General features: G+C 42.3%; 1 protein-coding gene across 1 annotated transcript; it reads right to left on the bottom strand.

Moving 5' to 3' along the window:
• Positions 1 to 563: 563 nt before the first annotated feature.
• On the bottom strand, positions 564 to 20,860 carry LOC111982824 (hypoxia-inducible factor 1-alpha). Its single transcript, XM_024014433.1, has 15 exons — positions 20,694 to 20,860; positions 14,512 to 14,699; positions 14,179 to 14,333; positions 11,871 to 11,955; positions 11,591 to 11,706; positions 8,487 to 8,674; positions 6,412 to 6,518; positions 4,102 to 4,249; positions 3,753 to 3,958; positions 3,316 to 3,458; positions 3,123 to 3,215; positions 2,798 to 2,928; positions 2,350 to 2,461; positions 2,096 to 2,219; positions 564 to 1,908 (listed from the first exon to the last, which is right to left on the bottom strand). Exons 1-15 carry the CDS (start codon positions 20,723 to 20,725, stop codon positions 1,847 to 1,849), a joined length of 1,890 nt encoding a protein of 629 aa, XP_023870201.1. The 5' UTR covers positions 20,726 to 20,860; the 3' UTR covers positions 564 to 1,846.
• Positions 20,861 to 25,039: the final 4,179 nt, after the last annotated feature.

Genomic DNA, 25,039 nt, shown 5'->3' with positions numbered 1-25,039 from the left:
CATTATCTTTTCTAAACATTTTTTCGATTTGTTTTAGTAATCCTAAAGTATATTGAGTTCTCACACACACACACACACAACACACACACACACACACACACACACACACCACACACACACACACACACACACACACACACACACACACACACACACACACACACACACACACACACACACACGGCTGGATTGGGGGCCGGACAATCCTGCTCTAAAGTGCCAGTTACTTTGTAGCTATGGTGAAGTATTGTGGCCATTATAGATATGGGTGTTATGGTCATGACACACATTTGGAAAATGTTCAACTTCCCCTGACTAAACTTTACGTTAACTGAATAAAACAAGGTCAGAAGTGCCCTAATCTCTCGTGGACAGACAAATGTAACATAACTGAGATTTTAGTTCTGGGTTTCCGATATCAGTTTGCCCTGATAAAGGAGCATTATTGAATATCAAGTAAAGCAACAAGATGCAATGCGAAKTCAGACAGCAACCTAAATATGAATCTACCATTAACACCACAAGATGGCAGTATTTCTGTACATTAAATCCTAATACGTGAATTTGTCTATATCAGTTTATTCAGTCAATAATACATACAAACACTAGTCTTTGAAAATGAAAGTTATATGATAAAAGRCAAATGTCTAAATGGAACTAATACATTGAGATGAAGCCACCATAGGATAATATATTTATTGCAAATGCAATCTTATAATCATGCAACTAAAATAAATCCTGTGTGTGCTTCAAACCAGTAATCTTTTATCTCTTTCCTAAGGATTCATAATAAAGACAACGGGGGAGTAATTGATAAGGTGTTAAGTAATCATTTCTACTTGGTGTGAAATGAATGCGCAAAAGGCGTATATCAGATATTCATCCACTGGATTTGCAAAATAGCAACCATATCCCGAAAAGAAATAATTACTGATTAAATATGACAAGGTGATCCTCTGGCGCCACCTAGAAACACATGATAAAAACAACGAAAACATTGCGGTTTATACAATAGTAGTCTATAAGCGAGCATACAAAACATTCATTTAATACATCAAATTGTTCTAAAGTCTAGCATGTAAAGTATATAAAAAAAGACTATGCCTCTGAAATAATTTGTCCRTTTGGTTGAGAAGAGATGGCAGTCAAAGAGCCCTTGTATGACAGTCGAGTTTGTGACAGATTATTTGTTGAGGTAACAACTGCCTGAGTACTGCATCCAACTGCTCAATAGCAATGGCTTGTGTTGATAGTAATTCATTTGATCTTTTCTTATAAAAATGACCCATATATGCCACTGAYGATCGTTCTGAGGTATTATTGGAATATATTATAACCGTTGTGCGTTTGTTACAAAATAATAATAATAAACCTAAATGTCCTGTACAGACTGCCAGGTCCACATTCCGTACTAAACAACAGTAGACCAACTGAAGGGTCATCACTGTGTCCTAAAACACCACTTTGTCAGACTTACTGGACGTATGTGTCTTAGGCGTTTTGTTTGTCTGTTCTGACCTCGGAAGCACCATGGGGTCAAGTGTAGTGTTTAGACTAAAGTCTACAAGTGTTCACAAGAATAGAGGAGAACACTTATCAACCCTGAATGAGAAGGGGGGGGGGGCTGAACCTAGTACTGCCACCTACTCTATGAGACATGAAAGAGTAGTTCAGAGAGAAAAGAAGGAAAACCATAGCAGGCTGTTGTTGTGAACATGGGCTGGCAAGCGTGAGGAAGTATCTGAGTTGGAGGTGCTGGCGTTTGGTTGGGGAGTGTGTGAATCCTGTTGAGGCTCCGTGATCTCAGCACTCCCCAGCTGGCAGGGGAAGATTGGCAGCTGCTTCCTCAAGTCAGAGAGGAGGTCAGGGGGTCAGGTGGCCGGGACAAGAAGAGGTCCCTCATCAAGGCTGGGGGAGAACATGAGAGAGAAGGGGAAGAGGTGGAGAACTTAGGTGGATTGGTCATCATCACCTATTTCAGTAGATATKAGCAAAGGTGAATTTGGTAGGTACAGTATGACATAGTACGYAAATGCCAGACATGAAGCCTAAATATTTGCCCAAGATACAGTAGTACCATGACGTGTGTTTGTACCTGCAGTGTCACATAGTCCCTGRGCTTCACCGAGGATGGGGTCTCTGTCCGTCAGCAGTTGGCTCCGCCTGTGGGGGATTGGCCCCAGCTCTAACTCTGGGTTGTCTGCATCCTCCAGGCAGTCCTGAAACAATCACACCGTTTCAACTTTAATAACACATCATTGTGCATGAAGTCATTTTAATGATACCTTGAACAAATGTTATCCACTGTTCCCAACACCCCCCTCCCCCAACCTTAAACCCCCTCCTCACCAGCAGGGCGTAGCTGAGAAGCAGTTTGTGCTGGATGGGGGACACCAAGTGTCTCGGTCTCTTGTCCTGACTCATCAGCTGGGAGGGCATGTCTTCATCCTGCTCATGACTCCTGTGGAAGTTACAGTTTGGAACGTTAACATTCAGCAACACTGTCACTCCAAAACATCCAAACACCACTGTCTGTCACTCAAACATCCAAACACCACTGTCTGTCACTCAAACACCTAAACACCACTGTCTGTCACTCAAACATCACTGTCTGTCACTCAAACACCTAAACACCACTGTCTGTCACTCAAACATCCAAACACCACTGTCTGTCACTCAAACACCTAAACACCACTGTCACTCCAAAACATCCAAACACCACTGTCACTAAATCCAACCGGTCGCCTTGTCTCTCTCACTGGTGTGACAGCAGTGGGTCAGTAGAGTAGATGGTTACCGTTTCCTGGTAGCAGCGGGGGGCTCTGGGGAGGGGCTGTCAGAGGTCTCAGGGAGCTGGACGCTGAGCAGGAAATCATCATCCATGGAGATATACGGAGCCAGCATGTCCAGATCAACAACTTCCACGTCCTACCAGCACAGGAGACAGACTGCTCAATCACAGGTATAGGCTCCCTCTTACTAATTTCYCTCTCTCAAAATAGTTTGAGGTATTGAAGAAATAGGATAGCACTAGAAATCCAGCTCTGTTGTGTGTGGTCTAGCTAGGTAATTGTGTGGCGACCATGCACATCATTATGTGTTCAGCTGTATACTGCATGTACCTCAGGCTGGTTTTTATTCTGCACGCTCTCATCTGGACAGACGGCAAACAACTTCTCCACCTGGTCCTCTATTGGCAGCTCCTCAATGGGGATCTGACGAGGACAGATATATAGTGGACTCCTCATCAGTGAGAACACTAGACTCTAGATACTGTATCTTTACTGACATTTAAGAATCAACTAAAGTTCTTACCAGCGCTGGTGCTGGTGGTGATGAGGTGAGCTTGCCCAATATGGGTGAGAGGAGCGTCCACAGCTCAGGGGTGCACAGTTCCTGAGGGAAATCTGGGGCGGAGTCAGGGCTTGATGGAAGACCGAACGACAGCTCCGCAAAGTCTGCAGAAACACATGTCAAGGCACAAACATAAAAAGCCCTGTGAGCACTCATGACAGTGAATTAATTTGTAGTAAGTAAGCCTTGTCTGAGCCAGAATGGCCCATAGGGCAGGAGGCTGCTTCTGTAGCGCGAGGCAGCTTGATCTACTAGTACACTAGTCTGTCGCAGGGCCTCAGGCCCCAGAATCTTTTGGTATTCGACCGGGGATCAAACTCCCAAMCTTCCAATCTCAGGGGAGACACTAACCACACGTTGGTATAGTACTAAGGTGTGAATTAAAGTGTGAGGATGACCTGTGAGKGGTACGATGGGGTCTCCTGAGACAGGGGCCARTTGGAGGAGGTCCTCTGGGTTCTCCTTCAGCTGGAGGGAAAGCTCGGCACTGCTGCTGCTGTCACTGTCACACAAGGTCTCCTCGGAGGCCTCAGAGACAGGATCACTCTTCAGCCCACAGCCAGTCTGCTCTACTGAGAACACCACATCTGCCTGCTCCACCACACTGAGAGAGAGAGAGAGAGAGACAGACAGATAGCGACAGATGATAAATAAGTATGGAGAAGATCTAGGGTAGGGAGAATGGAAAGGGATGAACGTATGTGTCATGAAAAAGGAGATGAGAGTAAAGGGGAGGTGGGGCATTACCTGAGGATAAAGTTAAGACAGACCACAGCCTCTGGTTGAGAGGTCTTGTTGTTGTAGATGACTGTAGCCTGGGTCTCTGCCCACACGAAGCCCCCACTCTTAGCCAGGAAACGGTATAGACTGGTGCACACCTGGCCTTTGGTCAGAACTGGGATGGGGGGGGGGGGGACAGTGGGAAGGACAGGTCAGTGGATGACAATTAGAAATGTACACAGATAAAACGTGTATACACCCACCGGCATGCACGCACACTTCAAGTTGACCACTTCACTGTAGCACTCCTAAAAGCTAGCAAAGCGCATGCCCCGCCCACCTCAGGATTCCCCTTTCCAGACATTACTTCCCTGTTTTTGTGTGGTGGAAAATKAATTTGTCACATAATTGTTGCTGGGTCGATTTGTTTAAAAAGAAAATCAATGCCCATTCCTTGCTTGTACAAAGCAAATTTTCCTGTAGATTTGATGTTTGCGCTAATGTCTGTCATGATCGCTCAAACACATGCTGGTCCYCTTCAAAATGTCAACAGCGACAYGTGGATTTTGATCGGCATCTTTTACAACGCCGACACTTGGATGGGGATTAAAACGCACAAAGACAATATTTATACCASWAGACAGAGGAGAAAGCGATCTTTGTACAGGTGAGTGTTCCTTTTTGGGCCAGTTCTTTTTTTTTTAAATGATTAAATCATTTGAAATGTTCACAAAGTAACTCACCTGCAATGGAAGCCACTCCTGAAAAGGAACAGCCAAATCTCCTAAATACGGGTTTCGATCTTCCACACAAATGTAAACTATTTGTGCGTTGGTAAATTATAGAGCATAGCATTTAAATTATAAAWCAGGGGGTTATAATTTTCTTAAAAAGATCGTCACCACTTCATGTTGAATATGCAAGAGGATTTGACAAACAACCATGAATATGAATGGAATCTATGGTGAAAGCTTTAGGTTGTCACAAAATAACATTATATGACAAAGTTGAAACCTGAATTCCCACCAAAACTGATGGATTACATAGATTTCTGTCTGTTATTATACAATTGTTTCTGATAGAATTCAGTCAATATTTGATGGATTTCCCCCCCCAATCAAATAGCGTTGAGTATCTCGCTCCATTATGCAGCTGTTACATTTATCAGAACTCTATGATGATTGATGCTACTCAAAGCCTCAGTGGTCTGATGATAGACTATGGGTGTTTCTCAAAATGCATACTACCGTGCCAGTCTAAATCAAAGTATGCGAAACGGAGCACAGAGGGCACTTCTCGAATGCGTACTCAGTTTGTACGGATTTTGAAGCATGCATCGATACAAGCTTCAACGGAAAGTATGCACAGAAATATGACGCAACAACGTAAAAGAAATACGCACATTTCTTGAAATYAATGGCGGCCATTCTTTGAGCTGAAGCGAGAGAAAAATAAACTCAGACTTYAGAATGAAATGTTGCCCATTCACATCTCATRTGTTGTCAGAATACAATATTTTATTTTGATACATTAATAAATACATGCTGTGTTAATTTTGGGATGTTACCCTGCCTACAATACCCACAGTATTGTGCGTAGATTGCGAGCCCAGAGTAACGACAGCGTTATTGCATTTTAGTACACCAGAATTGTATTAATTTCCAATGAAACACTGCGTTTGCCTTGCAGCGTTGCATTGCAGAGGCATTTATTGTACGTTCTGTGTGGTGCATACGTTGGATTTATCGAACGTATGCGTCAAACTGTCTGCGTAGACGGCTTGACAGAAATGGTAGCAGAAGGCGAATGTTGAACTTTTGTTGCACACATATCCAGATGATGCTGCTTACTATTTTGTGCAATAACACTATCGGTGTGGTCAGGGCGTAACGTTGCCCCCTCAGCACTTGATTTTGCTCGAGGGAGCGAGTGAAGAACTTTGATCACTTGTGGGGTTGATATGACCCACAATTCAATGCAAACTGTAGTCATACTTCGGTGGCCGCAAAGTGTCACATTTAATCAAAACTGCTGCAKTTTCGGCATGTCAGACAAAATTATGAAGCTAGCTTGCATTAAAAAAATWATATATAGATTACATTGATTTTACCATTGGCAAATTGCTTAGACTCGTAATGAGGACCYTATAAAACGTAGCTAGCTTCTGAAATGTATTGGAATAAATGACCAAACTATAAAACTAGCTGGCCAGCTGTAGCTGAGGGTTTAGGGCCGAGGGCTGTCTACTTTGAATTTGGACTGCGGTCTAGTTCAGTGAAACCAATGTTTTAGCATGGGCCCTTCCACCTACAATCCACACTGCTCTCAGAGACTCACGGATGTGCAGGCTCTTGGTCACATGATCTGAGTCCAGGGCATGATGGAATTTGTAGGCAGATTTGCCAATCAGATCTTCTGGCTCGTATCCCACTAGCTCTGACACCCTGGCAAGACAGTGGAGACAGAAGGAGGGGTCAGGGGTGAGAGGTCAGCTTGGAGTCAACAACCAGAGATGATGCAGTATGGTAGTATTGCAAGAGGGAATGGTATAACATGGTATCTTAATCTGCTGGAGTAAATTAGTTATGAGTTATTGTAATTCTATGAGCCCCGCTGAGAGTGGGCAACAATGGTTATAAACTTTCCCACAGTATGGGGATGACCATCTCCAGCTGTCTGTGTTTGTGTGTAGTGGGAAATTATTTTATTAATGATTTCCTGTATTTGATTTGTTAATGATATGTTATAAATATAATTGCATATGTGGAGAGACACCGAGGGAGGCATTCCCCTAGGAGGTGAAACCGGAATTAGCCATGTACCCCCMTGTTAATATCATGTTAATGCCATGTTTGGTTAAGTAGTTTTCTTCTGTTAGTCTATAATTATCTGTTTTAACTGACTACTGATATCCTTTTACTTCTTAAAAACAGACCTTTCACCTGTTTAAGTGCTGATGGTATAATTTCTGGTAATCTGTGCCGACGGTGGCTAAGGCCACTGATTTAGCTGCAGTCTGAGAAGATTTAATGACCTTGTTGACAGAACAGTTGTCTGCTGATAGTGGATATAAGGGCCTTATCCGAGGAGTCCAGGCAGACTTTTTCTATGCTGGAGGTTGTCTCCCTGTTGCAACTTGTCTGAAATCTAACTGATTTATGATTGACTATATCTATAGATATATAGATTGACTGCTCTTCTCATTTATTCAGGTGTTGGGAACCAAAATAATTTTCCAATCATTGCGTTCTGAACAGAACTCCTATTTGTTTTGTTCCGTTACAGTGTTCCGACCAGTATAATAAAGTTCTGAACCCGGGTCAAATCCCCCAAAAAGTAATGGTTTATTTAGTTCCTTTTCGTACATTTTTTTACTTGTGAAATCAACATTATTTTACATTCAGCTCATTCATTTACTCCACCAATTAGCGTGGATAGAGAAGCTTGCTACGGAACGGGTGAGCAAGTAGTTTACACGTTGTTTGACTGGGCATACAAGTGCAGGTGTGACTGAAATTTCATGAGTGGTGAGAGAGCGAGAAAAAGGGGTGAACTTGTAGGGGGCTTGAAGTTCTGAACATCATGGCATGACTTGGAATGTGTTTAGGCTATTACTAGCATCAGAACTTCACTGACGTCATGATTTGACCTCGTATTTTCAGAGTTCCCAGTTGTTGTGAAAGCACCACAAGATGCAGCAGCACCCCTTGCGAGGTCTGACAGTTTTTCCACTCAAAGGCTCTGTGTCTGTATGCGGGTGATAAATAAGATAGAACGAATATACTGTACACATGCACCAATTAAATTTCACTAGATTATGCAAATTAACCTATAGACCGATATGCATGCCCAGTCAAATGTATTTCCATCTGCAAAAAAATTTAATTAACTTGTTCGAACAAAAGCCTGCTATTACCGGCTAACGGAAACCCTGGGGTGTGTGTGTGTGAGGTTTCTGTTGCCGTGTTTGTGTGTGTGTGTGTGTGTGTGTGTACTAGCCTAAAAGTGAGCGTTCGGTCTGGTTTAATCATGGGTGTATTCCTTACGCCGATTCTGTTGCAAAACATTTTGCAAACAAAACTTCACTCCAAACGCTGTCAGTCGTGTCGCTCTTCAAAAAAAAAAAATTGCGTCTGGAAGAAGTTGGAAGTGACCCCAGGACTTCACTCCACTTTCAAGCAGGGTCTCCCAAACTCGGTCCTGCCACCCCCACCATCATTTATAGATGTGCAGCTTGAGCCAAATACTTTTCGGATTGGAATGGCAACGCGTGGAAATCATAACATTTAAATAAACTACAACTTCCGTTTAAGAACCCAACAGCTTTTACATCACGTTGAAGAAACGTTTTGCAACAGAACCGGCGTAAAATAATATACCCCGTGTGTGTGTGTGTGTTCACTCAGCCTCACCTGCCATCGCAGTGTGTGAAGCGCAGGTCCATGCTGTGTCGAGTGAGGAACGTGCTCCGGTCCAGGGGGAACTCCACACTAGACGGATGGGGGATGGGCTCACACAGCACTGTCATGAAGCTGCCTGCAGGAGGTGACGAATCCTCGCCACTGCAGCACACACGCATGTGGCCTGTACAGTGCAGCACCTGGGGACCACAGTAAGATAACAATGGCTATCCATATATACTTACAGGGCACATGAATGGGCATCAGGACCCATGTGAATGTTGTAGAGCAGGGATGGGCAACTTTGATGGGGGACACAAACAAATCTGAACTCATCATAAGGGGCTACAGTTGCTCACTTCATTTTGTGTGGGAATTGATACGAGGGTCTTTAAACTAAAGGGGGGGGGGGTGAAGCCCATCTCTGTTGTAGCGGCAACTCAGGGCAGACGGACTGTGTTAAGCAACATTCACAGTGGGAMTTGAAGCTAGACATGGCCTGTTAGAAGAAAGTGAAAACATTTAAAGGATTCTTCTATACAAGAGTAAGGCTCCCATCCCAAATGGCACCCTGTTCCCTATATAGTGCACTACTTTAGACCAGAGCTCTGGCGCAGACCAACTAACTGAAAGATGGAAAGGTACTGGAATGGCAGTATTAAATTGGGATGTGGCACCCTTGTAACATGGACAAGAGTGAGAACACAGACCCACCCCAATAACACAAATGCTGTTTACACACACCTCTACTGGAGTCCAGAGCGTAACTGGGTCAAGGCTTTCTGACTGTCATGGTCTCTGATGGACCCTTGCCCTGTGTGTCTGTGCACGTGTGTGTGTACACTTGTTTTCCTACCTTATCAGGACCCCAACTTCCTAACAACTCACCCATATGTGTATGTGCAATCTAGCKGTTTCAATTCATTTGCTATGGCCTTGTGCTAGTGTTCCAGCTCAACCAACGTTCTTTGGCCGTTTTTCAGCCTTGGGTGAATTTTGACTCGTTCTATTGTCCAGCCTAACAGCAGGAATCTTRATCAAGGAGGGGATTGATCGTCTCTGCTGTAAATCTTGCAAGCTAGCAACWTAGCAAACCAAATGTATAGCTGGAGAGAATTTATTTGGCACATCTTAGATAGTCAAATGTATAGTTATAAGATAATTAGCTAGCAAACAGTTGTGAATTTCAAGTGTAACTTGATCACCTCTCTGTGGATCGAGCGGCAGGTCACAACGCTTCCATTTGCTCTGTGTGCTCTTTGTAAACCAATATACCATGTGACTGGCTCAATCAGCTGCTTCGGGAACGACTTCATAATGAAACAGGTGAAATGAAGAACGCGATCTGCTTCATATATTAACCTAGTGCACAAGTTGACAGCAGGTACAGTGCATTCGGAAAGTATTAAGAACCCTTGACTTTTTGTTACGTCACAGCCTTATTCTAAAATGGATTAAATAAAAATCGTCATCAATCTACACACAATACCCCATAATGACAAAGCGAAAACAGATTTTTTAAAAATGTTTACATAAATATTCAGACCCTTCGCTATGAGACTCAAAATTGAGCTCAAGTTCATCCTGTTTCCATTGATCATCCTTGAGATGTTTCTACAACTTAGAGTCCACCGGTGGTAAATACATTTGACTGGACATAATTTGGAAAGGCACAGACCTGTCTAGATAAGGTCCCACAGTTGACAGTGCATGTCAGAGAAAAACTCAAGCCATGAAGTCGWAGGAATTGTCCGTAGTTCTCCGAGACAGGATTATGTAGAGGCACAGATCTGGGGAAGGATACCAAAACATTTCTGCAGCATTGAAGATCCCCAAGAAAGCGGTGGCCTCCATCATTCTTAAATGTAAGAAGTTTGGAACCACCAAGAATACCTAGAGCTGGCCGCCCGGCCAAACTGAGAAATCGGGGGCGAAGGACCTTGGTCAGGGAGGTGACCAAGAACCTGATGGTCACTCTGACAGAGCTCCAGAGTACCTGTGTGGAGATGGGAGAACCTTCCATAAGGACAACCATCTCTGCAGCACTCTACCAATCAGGCCTTTATGGTAGAGTGGCCAGACAGAAGCCACTCCTCAGTAAAAGGCACATGACAGCCCGCTTGGAATTTGCCAAAAGGAACCTAAAGGACTCTCAGACCATGAGAAACAAGATTCTCTGGTCTGATGAAACCAAGATTGAACTCTTTGGCCTGAATGCCAAGCATCACATCTGGAGGAAACCCCATCCATACGGTGAAGCATGGTGGTGGCAGCATSATGCTGTGGGGATGTTTCTCAGCGGCAGGGACTGAGAGACTAGTCAGGATTGAGGGAAAGATGAACAGAGCAAAGTACAGAGAGATCCTTGATGAAAACCTGCTCCAGAGCGCTGAGGACCTCAGACTGGGGCGAAGGTTCACTTTCCAACAGGRCAACGACCCTAAGAACATAGCCAAGACAACGCAGGAGTGGCTTCGGGACAAGTTTCTGAATGTCCTTGAGTGGCCCAGCCAGAGCATCTCTGGAGATACCTGAAAATAGCTGTGCAGCGACGCTCCCCATCCAACCTGACAGAGCTTGAGARGATCTGCAGAGAAGAATGGGAGAAACTCCCCAAATACAGGTGTGCCAAGCTTGTACCATCATACCCAAGAAGACTTAAGGCTGTACTCGCTGCCAAATGTACAGAGTAAAAGGTCTGAATACTTATGTAAATGGGACTTTCATATATTTTTTTGCAAACATTTCTAAAATAAACAGTTTTTGCTTTGTCATTATGGGATATTATGTGTAGATTGATGAGGGCAAAAAAAAATATATACATTTAGCATGAGGCTGTAACTTAACAAAATGTGTAAACAAAAATCAAGGGGTCTGAATACTTTACAAATGCACAAATTATTTAAAAATAACATATTGACATTCATGAAAAAACAAGCTACAAATAGTTAACGGTCTCGATGGTTTTGAATATTTAAAAAGCCCCCCTGTATACAGTATGAACGGTATACAGCCCAAGCCTAACGCCCTATGCAGGTGTGGCATTAGCAGGTGTATGGGGCTTGGGGCGAGCTCATTAGTGCTGTGTGTGTGTGTGTGTGGGGGGGCAAACGGACCTTCCAGGTGGCAGACTTTATGTTGACAGTGCGCCCTCTACTAGTCAGAGTGCTCTTCATCCTAAGGAAGAAGTTCATCTCTGTGTGTTGCTGCACTGGTTTCTTCTTGGACACACCTGGGTTGGAGAGATGGTAGAGTTACATACCTAAAGCCTGGAACCTATGTGAGCATGCATGATGAACACACACACACATACATATATGCATGCACGCAGTCGCTCACACACACACGTACGTATGAACGCACACACACAAACATACAAAGGGTGGTTTGTCTCACCTGGCCTAGGTGCCAGGAGATCCCGTAGCTCCTCTTGGTCACATGGGTGGACAAAGTCATACACACTCTGACCCAGCAACTCCAGCTAGACAACATAACAATAATAAAACCATGTCAATACAATACCACACAGGCCCCTTCCCAYGAATTACAGATTCTGAAAAGCTGCAGTGCAGGTTCTCTCAAAATACTAAGTCAGAGAATATCACGCCAGGTGCTTTGTAKCTTGTGTTTGCTAACTTCTACAAACAGGATGATGTCTGCATTKTCTTGGTAATCCAACCAGACTCTTAGATTTGTTCTGCAGGGTAATCTATGGGACCATTAACTTTTAGCTCCCACTTCACTATTGTGGGATGATTCTCTATAACGGCTGTTGATTGTATTACATGGCTACACTTCAATTTATGAGAGAAAAAATTMTAATAATTCTAATACTGTATATATAAAGTTAAGAAAAGTGGAAAAAAATCTCTATATATATATATATTCTGTAGAATTTGAGGGTTCTCAGAGACGTCAACCTATTCTGAAAGAAAAGGAAGCACGTATATGAAACACATACACTATATTTACAAAAGTATGTGGGCAACCATTCAAATGAGTGGATTCGGCTATTTCAGCTACCCCCATTGCTGACAGGTGTATAAAATTGAGCACACAGTCATGCAATCTCCATAGACAAACATTGACAGTAGATTGGCCTTACTGAAAAGCTCAGTGACTTTCAAAGTGGCACCGTCATAGGATGCCACCTTTCCAACAAGTCAGTTTGTCAAATGTCTGCCATGGTAAACTAAGTGCTGTTCCACATGTGAAGTGGAAACGTCTAGGAGCAACAACGGCTCAGCTGCGAAGTGGTAGGCAACACAAGCTCACAGAACGGGACCGCCGAGTGCTGAAGGTCGCAAAGTGTGAAAATCGTCTGTCCTCGTTTGCAACACTCACTACCGAGTTCCAAACTGCCTCTGGAAGCAACGTAAGTACAAAAACTGTTCATCGGGAGATTTATGAAATGGGTTTCCATGGCCAAAGCAGCCGCACACAAGCCTAAGATCACCATGCACAATGCCAAGCGTTGGCTGGAGTGGTGTAAAGCGTACTCTAACCTGCCCAGGGACTGCAGTTGAAAATGAGCCAGCTGGCTAAAACCGGCACTTTTACTGAAAYGTTGATTAATGTGCACTGTCCCTGTAAAAATAAAATCAATTCAACTCAACTCTGGAGTGATGAATCACGCTTCATTTGGCAGTCCCACGGACRAATCTGGGTTTGGCAGATGCCAGGAGAACACTACCTGCCCGATATGCATAGTGCCAATTGTAAAGTTTGGTGGAGGAGGAATAATGGTCTGGGGCTGTTTTTCATGGTTTGGGCTAGGCCCCTTAATTCCAGTGAAGGGACATTTYAACGCTACAGCACACAATGACATTCTAGACGATTTTGTGCTTCCAATTTTATGGCAACAGTTTGGGGAAGGCCATTTCCTGTTTCAGCATGAAAATGCCCCCATGCGCAAAGCGAGGTCCATACAAAAATGGTTTGTCGAGATTGGTCTGGAAGAACTTAACTGGCCTGCACAGAGCCCTGACCTCAACCCCATCAAACACCTTCGGGATGAACTGKAACGCTGATTGCGAGCCATGCCTAATTGCCCAACATCAGTGCCCGACCTCACTAATGCTCGTGGCTGAATGGAAGCAAGTCCTCGCAGCARTGTTCCAACATTTAGTGGAAAGTCTTTCCAGAAGAGTAGAGGCTGTTATATCAGCAAAGGGGGTACCAACTCCAAATTAATGCCCTTGATTTTAGAATGAGATGTTCGACGAGCAGGAAGTGTATCGTGTGTGGTTTAACTCACGTGTCAAGACACTGAAATATCCAAAAAGCCTCATGATTTCAAAACGTTAAAATCAATAACGCAACATAGAACTACGCAATTGGACAACCAAACTGTTCATCAAAGGCCATGAATAGAAACTCTGTAAAACATGCAGTAAAAACKGAATAATATTAACATTACTCTTTGCCATTCGTTACGTGGGAGTATCCACTTTTTGTATTGAGTCTGCATTCTACTAAGTCTTTAAATGATTCCTTCTACCTGACTATACTCAATAGAACTTTGTGGATACAGCCTGATTGTAAACACATGGGAACAACGCACAACAGCAGTGGAATTGTATACTACTATAGTACTACTATATGCCATTAGGCAGATGTAAGTGCATTCATTTTCATATGGACTGCCCCAGTGGGAATCGAACCCATGACCCAGACGTTGCCAGGAACATGGGGCTATATGTACCTGTGGGATGCCCAGGTGTTTGCTGACGCTGTCACCCAGGTAAATCATATCCCCCTCCTCGGTCATCACCAGGATGAAGCCTGCCAACGCCCGGGGGTAAAACCCATCCACCGTGTCCTCGTCTCCATCTGTGAYGCGCTCCTCACTCGTATCCCCTGCAATGACATAAAACACACGTCACTATAAAACACACCCAATGTCATGTCAGAACCTTTTTGGTCTGGACTAACACCATTTTGAGAGTTGGTTACTACTTGGAAAGTAATAAAGAAAGTAGGCCTGGCTCTCTCAACCAGTCACAGTACAGGACATAACTGGCCAATGGGAGCCCACCTGAGCGGAGGTGGTGCATGCGAAGGAAGCTGAGCGTCACCCTCATGATGGCGGCCTTGTCCAGGTCGGCGGAGACTCTGCGGGGGAGGGGCAGGGTGTGAGCCAACTTGTAGAACAGCTCCGTCTCCAGACTCCGCCTGCAGCGCGCCGCATCCCGGGAACGCACCTTCCGCTGATCCGTACTCGACCTGGACAGAGGGAAGAGGGAGAAGAAGAAAAAATGACGAGGAAGTGATAAGGTACAAATAGAAGCAGAAGAACAGACCAAGACATACTGAGGAGGTGTTCATTCAGGAAGATAAATCCTGAGATTTCTTGACATCCCTGCGCTCACAAATGTAATCGAATTTTCCGATGTGTGAAATTCTAATCAATCAAATGCCTAAAACCCTTTAAACACAGATTTCAATATATTTTTTCTGTGAAGTCAGTCATTGGGTCCACAATGCCAAACTAGATATTTAACATCCACTTACTATCTACAGTGTAATATCCACTTCCTTCTCAGACACCAAACAAAATTCTAATTTCAAACATTGTTTAATACTCTTCATTATCAAACTTCTCTGACCTTTTTTTTTTACTCTTGCTATCACACCTCCATAACCGAACAAGCAAATATGGAAATATTCAAACTCACACATACAAACAGATGGAACAAAATGTATTTCCTAAATTGTTTCCTCTTTGATTCAGCATGTAGGGGCCACCATTTGTAGTTTACGTGTTCACCAAGTCACACTGTGTCTGGGAGGGAGAAGGGAAACGATCCTACCTAAACCACAGCCCTMAATCTCCTCTTACCTCCCTCCCCTGATCTTCCTCCCTCGCTCCACGGGGACACAGGCAGGCTCTGTTAACCTGTTTATGGCATCTGACCCCAATCAACAGTCGGACCCCCACTTCCGCTTCTCCCTCATGTCCTCCATTGTCGTTGCCCCCTCCCCCAATAGTCTCAAAGAGCTACTGAGATTGTGCCAACTTCTTTCCCCCTGGCTTCCCCCCCTGTGATGTGTATCTAGATGTGTAACTGCAGGCTGGGTGAAATGGTTCAGGAATTCTCCCCAATCTTTGTTTATCCAAAGAAAATGTCATTGATTATATAATAACTGTAACAGATCCTTACCAGCTGAGGTAATATGAAGTGAGAGTAATGAGTTTCGTCAWTGGCCAGGGTGTGACAGAATGTGCTCGGTTTGATTTGAACATGGTCAGATATATAAGTGTTCTCAAAGAATTAGCCTAAGTAACAGGCAACATAAGGACACTTCCACGATAATGGAACTGCACTGAGATTCAGATTTTTCACTTAAAAATGTATGCTAAAAACATTGATTTCAAAGTTTAACAAACCATACAACTATCCACAAGAACTACTTTTAACAATTTACACTGAACATTTTACAACAAAAAAACATTACTGGAAGAACTGTGCAGATGCAAAGTTTGGTAACAGAATTTCGTTAAAATCTCCCTTTTTATGTGACCCCGTTTTTCAATTTTTTTCCTCAGAATTAAGATTCAAAGGTGCAGAACTACAGTAAATAAAGTGGATTTACACCCGGTAACAGAAATGCGGTAACGGAATTCCATCATGGGTCCCTGATCTGTMCCACACAGAAATGCATAATTATGGATGTCATTCTCTTCATGGTGATGCATCCTAAATATGTACACAACGGTAGAAATATGCAATATCCTCCTTTGCATATTTGGGTATTACTCTACACAYTGGCTATTATKTTAATGCCATCCACTACCAAACAAGACCAAATTTGGTTAATCCAGACCGGACAAAATCTGAACCAATCATAGAAGTTTGTTTCACAAGTTTGGACATCAAAATACAGCTCAGTAGAATACAGTACAGTGCGGGACTGATTTCTTCATTCCACTCCCGCTGCTTTTACATTTACATTTAAGTCATTTAGCAGACGCTCTTATCCAGAGCGACTTACAAATTGGAAAGTTCATACATATTCATCCTGGTCCCCCCGTGGGGAATGAACCCACAACCCTGGCGTTGCAAGCGCCATGCTCTACCAACTGAGCCACACGGGACCATTTTCATACCACGCCCGCCGGCTCCCACTGATGTCTTGTCCGACTTCCACCTCCTCCCGCAAGAACTGGTCCTGAACCCGACCACAGTCCCACAAAGTTATTTTAGGAGTATTTGAGGCATCTTGATTTGCAGCCCTGGTCTTTCGTTTTGAACAGTTTGGGCTACAGATGAGCGGTTTTCTGCATTGTTAAGGTGCAACCAGGGACACAAAGCCATGCTCCGTTTGTTTCTATGGCAGAGGCTGTGGTATAGCTATGCCCAAAGCCATAYATAAAGAAATAAATGACTTTGGCTAAGCCTAATCAGACTTTCCTGTGCTAATGGTTTTCAAAGACAAAGTAAAATAATACAAATGACTCGTGATGCGTGCCTCTCAAATGATACATTTGTAAAAGCCGGAGCGCACTGGACCTGAAACAAGGGTACAGATGCAACCATGTGCCATTTAATGTATCTGACCGACACTAGTGTTCCCAAGTCAAAATTCCATGTGCATTTCACGTTTATAAATGAGTTTATTTWWWAAAATCAAGATTAGGAAAAGTTTCATGGCACACTTAAGAGTTMCTCAAGGCACACCAGTGGGCAGCGGAAAACCGRTTAGGAACCACTGGCCCATCATATTTAGGAAGTTAATTTCCATGGAAAAACAACTGCATGTGATTCTCCGCCCATGCATATAGCCTACAGCAGGGCTTTCCAACCCGTTCCTGGAGACCTAATGGACGGTAGGTTTTAGCYCCAACCCTAATCTAGCACACCTGATTCTAATAAATTGCTGGTTGATAAACTGAATCAGGTTAGTTCYAACTGGGGTTGGATTTAAATCCTACAAGAGGGTAGCTCTCCAGGAACAGGGTTGGAGAGCCCTGGCCTACAGTTATTTAACTGAGAACACGCATGGGCACATTTGATCTTGCACACCCAACACAAAAGAGATGCAACTGAACTTGAAGAATAATTATCCTATGAGAGTTTGTGAATAGTGCGACAGAGGTGCTTTAATACAATATATAACACATAAAAAATAAAACAGAAAGACAACCGTTCAAAATAATCTGCAGGACAAAAAAATATGATCATGCCAAAGTTGTCCGTCTGACCGCCTGTTCCCAGCATGAAAGGAATGCAACCGAATGGCAATGCTCTCTGTAGGGACCCGCAGGTCSCGCGGGATTCAACGCTCTACARTACAGTAGGGAACAGAACAGTAGAGTTCAGTACAGTAAGGTCAAGTAGAGTATAGTTCAGTAAAGTATATTAAAGTTCAGTACATTAGTGTACTCAACTCTACTGTGTGCTGTACTGAACTCTACTCCACTATTCTTCCTTACTGTACAGTACTAAACTATACTTTTCTTTAATGTAATGTACTATACTGTACCACACTGTGCACTACTGTACTGTAATATACTGTACTGTCCAAACTTGTGAAACATAGACATCTATGATTGGTTCAGATTTGTCAGGTCCAAATTTTAACCAATCACAGACTTCTAGATTTGGGGCAAATTAAAACCAGTCCAGGTCCTTCATTTATCAACCGTGCGTAAATGTCTTACTAGGTTCTGGCGTACGTGAAGATTCTAGGATTTTCGTGTGCCACAAATTATTGGGAWWTATCAAACTGTCATATGCAACATACACTCATGTTTTCATTGATAAATCAGAACCATATTATATTTGTGCTCTTGTGAACGAGCATTACAACCCCCCTGGAAAATTCCCCCCCATTCACCTTTTATGGTAACGAAAATGCCCTCATTTGCTGTATGATTTGGAAATGTTGGAACTAGGCCATGTTAGTTTCTAAAAGAAAGCACAATAGCAAATTTGATCACATTTCTGTAGAGGTGTGGCCAGAATGTTTTAATATTTTAGTCACCTTTTCCAAACACACTGGCCACGCATTTTGCATGATTGATTGTTATTCAATTATTCAAACAATTTAAATGTAAATGCTACAGCCCACACTAYGCAAAATAACATTTTGTTTGTCAATAGATGATTGTGTTTCTATCTTCTGCCTTGGTATAGGCTATGACATCACACTCCTATCTCACAGCAATACTGCAGCCAACCCATACTGTCCCATAATGTACTTGTTGCTGTTGAAGTAACAGTTGTTGTGTTGAAGGGGTCACAGGGCATTGCCTGCCAGGCCCCGACTGCTGATTGGTCAGTTCATTGGAGCCAGATCCTTTTAACTCCTGGGATCTTTATCGCTCAGTGGCTGGTATGCTGGAGTGGGGGAGGGGTATTTGRGTGAGATGGAGCCTCTCAGCMAGCCTGTTCGTCAGCTTTTGACACGATTAAAGAGAGTGCAAGATATTTTGTGATTCTGTCTAAAAACATAATTGTATTTGTAGGGGTTGAAAAAACATGAAGAAAAAAAAGGTCTAGATCAAGGAATGTCATTTTGGCCATAGAAATACTGTCTTAAGTTACAGGAATGAATGGAAAGATTTTATACAATTTGATATTTGAGAGATTTTTKACACCTAAAGAACACTTGGGCCTTGTTACAGTTTATAACATTTATAACATTTAACATTTATACAGACAGATTGTTATGAGATATCTGCTCCATTTTTTGTGCACATGTTGACAAGATGTTGGGGAATCACTGAAGTGGAATATTGACCCACTGAGCTTGCCTTTTGACTCAAACTGAATTTTTCCACTGCTCTATGTTCGCTACATACTTCAATCTGAGACTACCATCGTTGAAGTAATTTGTGGTGATGTCAAAAGGAGGGGTATTGTACAAAACAAAGTCATCAGCGATTGGATCATCTCTAACCAGAGTATCAAAGCCAATGACTAATTTTCAAAACGCCGCTTTATCCACGTGTGTTCTACAGTATTTCACCTTTTAATGTGTATAGTATTGCTTACTAGGTGTGTCTAACCAATTTTGTAACCACTCCCTCTTCCAATTAGGGCTAATTGGAAAAGCTGTTCAAAAGAGGACATTGTATTCCTTTTTTTTTGTACTCCCTGACGAGGGCCATGCAGCCGAAACGCGGCGTTTAAAAAACAACTTTGTTTCTATTGAACATGCCATACTAATAAAGGCATTTTAATTAATTATATGAAGAGTGCCTTGGTCCTCTTTTCTTTTTGATGACCAATTTACCCCTTTTACCAAAGAGCACCTTCTGTCTACCAAAATGTACTATTGTGTACCTTAGTAGCGCTTCCCYTCCTCCTCTTTCTACTACATAAAATAAGGTTGTCTAATAGTTGTTGGACAATTTACAAAGCCAATATCTAAATGCAGTGACACATAGGTGTCATGCCCATTGGGGGCACAAGCCCCCTCAGAGTTGTCCAGTGTAAAATAAAATAATATATAAAGGATAATAACATTTGTCTGTAATACTACTAGCCATAGTTTTTATCAAGTTTGCTTTAGCTAGCCCTGATAGGTTCCCAATCTCCCAACTTCATAACTAGCTACCAAGAAGCCATTTCAGGCTATCAATCAAGTTAGAGTMGCTAGYTTAGCTAACTATCTTAGCTGGCAAGTGTAAAGGACATCACGCTGCTTGCTTAGCGAGTACCACTWCCTCCCGATTCGGACCATACCTGGAGTGAGCTCAGATCCTCTGCCTTGCTAGCACAAGTAACCACTCTCCTGAAGAGTGTTACCAGTTAACGCAACATGAAAAGATAGCTGAAGCCTGAAGTGGGGACCCTTCAGGCTGAGGAGTAAGTTTCACACATCCCCATCCAGCTACACATGCCTGTGTGGCAAGGTTGGTWGACTTCAGAAATGCAAGCAATAACTAAATGTACTGAATAAGACTTACATTCCTTACCCAGATGTTTGGCCCTAAATAGCAGGAAAAASCAGTTCCTCCTGGACTTTGTGCCCCCTCAGATTTTTGGGGTACATGACACCCCTGGGAGACAAGACTTGAAAAATGGAATAAGTGAATTGTACTTAAAAAAAACAACTTTGTTAAACATTTTGATATTTCGGATGTGTACATGTGTGCGCATGTCCAAGTTATTTTGGAGTCGGCAGACAATAGGCTACGAGAACACTTGGAATACATCGACGATGTCTAACTGAAAACGTACATGTATAACTCATTTATAAATGTCTTACCGTTTTACAACAGGCTCTTCTTTCGTATCCATATTCAAATCGTAAACTTTAAGTCTAAGACYTCAGGTTTTGTTTTATTATTGTTTTATTCTATACTGCTGTTCTGTTCAACTCGAGAAAGATCTAACCACAACGCCTCGTACCGCCTGCCTTCCGCCTTTGCAGACATTCTAGCCAATGAGAGGGCAGATTCCCATGTGAACAACAGGGCTGCGTTCAGTACGAAAACAYGTACGGCAACGTTCAATTAAAGGGAAATGGTGCTGTTCTAAACGACCATTTGAAAAACGGAGAGGGTTTGGGGTTGGAGAACGCTCCGCTTTCCTTTAAATACGTAACTCATTGCTTCAAGCAACGGAGCAAACGTACCTCAAAGTCTGTTTAATAACGTTTTGAGCTAACATACCGTTCGGTACAAACCGTCACGCAACGTAGCAAACGTTCAATCAAACTGAACACACCCCAAGCACAAGTTTGATCTATTGGGCTCGTTTGAGTGATACGGCTGAAGCAACCGACTGTAGAATACATTCGAGGAGTGAAGTCGGGTGAGGTGCATTTGCGACAGCCGAAGTCAGACACTAATATGGTTTTCTAACAGCAAGGCTCAGATCGGCATGGCAGGGTCATTGTTAATGAAAGTTTGTSTTTATAATGTCGGAATTAATATGCCTCCAACCCCCATATCACACACTCACAAACTGAAATCAAATGTGTGCACATTGTACAGTCAATTAGTGACAGTCTCAAATATCACATTAATTTGTATATATCTACTGTGTACATGAACGGCAGCTAAGTTGGTTCCTGTTTCAGTAACGTCTTTGATCACGTTCGTGTAGGCCAGACAAAAACATTCTAATGATTGGTTGAACTTGGTAAAGAGCAACTGCAGAAACTAACAGTTGACTGTAGTCAAAACGTCATGAAATCGGATCATGATTTATGTAAAGGCAATGTGCAACACACATTGAAAGCCGGTGACTGACAAAAGTGATCAGTTTGAGCACGCCCATTATCCTTCCTATGGATGCGTTTAGCTAAATACATTTCAAAGTCTGTTGCGTTATAGGAAGAAAACAAATCTGACTTGCATCTACATGTACACTACGTGAACTTTGCARAAACATGTGATCAAAGGTCATGCATTTTTTTATGCAGTCAACTTCAAGTCAATGCAGTTGCTTGTCACCGACTGCACCATGCAGTTAGCCTACCAAGTGGGAGGCACTGTTCATTATGGTGTTTTTGTTTGACCCACGCAAATGGGACCAAAAACCTGACTGAAACAGGGACCACCTTTACCACGACTCATATGTAGGCTATACAGTGGATATGTACAATTTAATGTGATATTTCGAGGCTCTCAGTCTCAGTAATTGATAGTACAATGTACACATATGTACCATTTGTGAGTGTGTGATATGGGCGTTGGATATATGTTTATTTCGACATTACAAATAACTTTTATAGACAATGGCAACACTGTCATGCTGCTAGGAGCCTTGCTGTAGGGAAAAGGCTATAGGACACTCCTGACAGTCAAACCGATATTTTAATTTCAGAATTTGTAAAAATTAGGTTAGGGTCTAAGTCCCAACCTGGCCCTAATTTGAAAAGCTTTTGGAAGCACGATCAAGTGTAAACACACAGGTACAGCCTTTCTTAAAGTATGGTCGCGACGTGTCATATAATTATTAATTCATACTTGGAAATGATTTGGCCAAGTTCAACTGCGTCTCCTTTTCAATGCACTCTCTGCGTAGCAGCGGTGTCCTCTGCTCAGTTCGGCAGCTGCGCGAGTGGAGGGAGATGCCCGTGTGCTTCGCGGTTTATCGAGCTTTTTTCTGCAGTTTTATTCAAGATCACTCCCGCGACCCCACAACCCTGCAAGCGCTCTCAAGAACACTGACTTGTCATTCTCCTTGCCATCATCAAATGGACTCAAGCTAGCCTCACTACAACGACGAGTTCTCTTCTCTTGGTTTACATACAAACTTTGAGAAATATCGAGGGGCGCCCAAATGTTTTGTGCGGGGAAGTGCTTAGTAATGTCTCTCAAAACGAACAAATAAAACGACACGTCCTGACCAAACTCCACAGCATGGCGGTAAACCCAGGGAGTTATAACACCTGCAAAGTGGTTATGAACAACATCAATTGCCCAAAGTGTAATTAGTTTATCCTGACTTAAATGATCATCAGAGGCACCCGTGCAGTCACTCTACGTTTGTTGAAGTCAGTCAATGAATGCGCCATCCGTTTGGCAGCAAAGGCTTCTCAAATGATAAAATGCGAACATAATTACAGCAACTAAAGAAAGAGAGGATCCGATTGAGGAAACAGTATTTCACAGAACGACTTCTCTCGGTGGATAAGAGACTCCAACCTGCTCTATCTTTAGAATCACAATCTAATGTTTTGGTTAAAACTATATTTACTATATCTAGTTGAATAATAAAAAATCGACAGAAACATCAGCCTCAATGAGCTCTGGTTTGAGGATCAGGAGAATGATGGGAATAAGGTGCAAGGTGTAAGTAGGTGTTCACGGGTGTGGGTGTGTTCAGACACTCAACAATCAGGGGTTCATCTGGGTTCTAAGATCCTTGTGAATAGCTTCAATACGATTAGCTAGCTACTATAGTTCAGAAAGATTCATGTAAACGTTAGAAGCCGGGTTTGACGTTGTATGACTATAGTAGTATAGTTAAGTTAGTCCTAACTAGGCAGAACTAGGTTTGTATTATTACTGAATGACATTCTGCCCCATATATTGTTATAATCGTTCCATAAAGCAACATGCGTTTACAGTTATTAACTTAAGTTTCCATCTAGGAACGTATCTTCCCTTTTCGTGAGAAACTCGAACTTAGTTAAGTCAGACTAATCGTGACGTTAGTTAGCTAACTAACTACTGTAATTAAGGACAGTGAGCTGTCACGACGAACTGAATCTGGCTTCATTGTTAATTTGTTTATCTTTCATGGAAGAGTCTTTATTCATAAAATTAAGTAGCCAGAGAACAAACCCATTTTCACATTATTTAAGATAGAATTTAAATATTATTATGAAATGATTAGTAAATGTAAAAACAAAAAAGAAATAGGCACCATAAAAGTATTTAACAAATTGAAAATTAATATTGATATGCAATACCCTTGTCTGTTAGGTTTATGTACTCTTGTTTGTATATTTCTGTTTTTTTGTATTTGTGTTTTCATAATTTAAAATATATATATTTTAAAAAACGAACTGAATCTGGCAACGGAGGGGTTCCTATATAGCCTGCTGGAGCATGAAATACCATGAACTCACAAGGGGGCTTAACATTACAATACTATCCCATTTTGGAAACGTTACATGTATGCCCCCTTGTGGAGGGAAATTAATAGCTTAGATGGTAGTTATACATGGGATTCAAATGCATAATGCTATTAAGGAAATTAATAGCTTAGATGGTAGTTATACATGGGATTCAAAAGCATAATGTTATTAATACAGTGACTAAACTACCTCTTGTGTATATATGCATGCCCTTCAGAATCCAAACACAGTATTGCCATGCAGCAAAATGTTGCCTATAATCTTTCAAGTCTGCCTGATAAAATATTGAATAAAAGATAGCTTGAAATGTGATATTAGGCTTGTATGGCAGTACTTTTACTGTATGGCTAGTGCTTTCTCCAATATGTTATTCTATTTTGCATTGAATTGTATGTCAATGCCATTTATCTCTCAATATTTATTTAATATAAATGCTTGTAAGACTATTCTTTGACACATTTTTACCTTCTTTGAAATTCTTATAGGACAGACATGGACACAATGCAATTGTGATCAAGGAGAAGGTAAGGATTTATAGGACAGCTGCATTTTGAAGTGTGAATTTAACCTACATCAGTCAATACAAACTGAAATCTATTCAAATGGTACACCAAAGTGTCTTTGGTGAGTTGGTTTTGGTCATTTCATGGGTTTCCTGGTAGGGACATGTGGTACCTTTGTTAGCCTAACTGGACTCCGGCATGAAACCTGATTCTGTTGTTTTTTTTTCAGAAATTCCGAAGTATCGGATGGTCAGTGGAGGATGTCTGCCAGTGGCTTCAGCAAAATCAGTTGGCGGACTACACCTCTCCTTTCCAAAGTTTTAAATTTAAATACATCAATTGCATGCAAGGTCCAACCAAAACTTGACTTCGCTTTTAACCCAACTACCGTGTAGCTCTGTTGTGGGGGTGTTTTAACTGCCTTGCTCAAGGACAGAACAACAGATTTTTCACCTTGTAGGCTGGACGACTCAAATGCTTTAAATCCTAGGCTACTGCCAGGTCACACCAGTCAAA

Source organism: Salvelinus sp. IW2-2015, linkage group LG22, assembly GCF_002910315.2.
Source record: "Salvelinus sp. IW2-2015 linkage group LG22, ASM291031v2, whole genome shotgun sequence".
NCBI classification, from domain to species: domain Eukaryota; kingdom Metazoa; phylum Chordata; class Actinopteri; order Salmoniformes; family Salmonidae; genus Salvelinus; species Salvelinus sp. IW2-2015.
The sequence above is the reverse complement of the archived record's forward strand: the minus strand, read 5'-3'. Positions and strand labels throughout refer to the sequence as shown.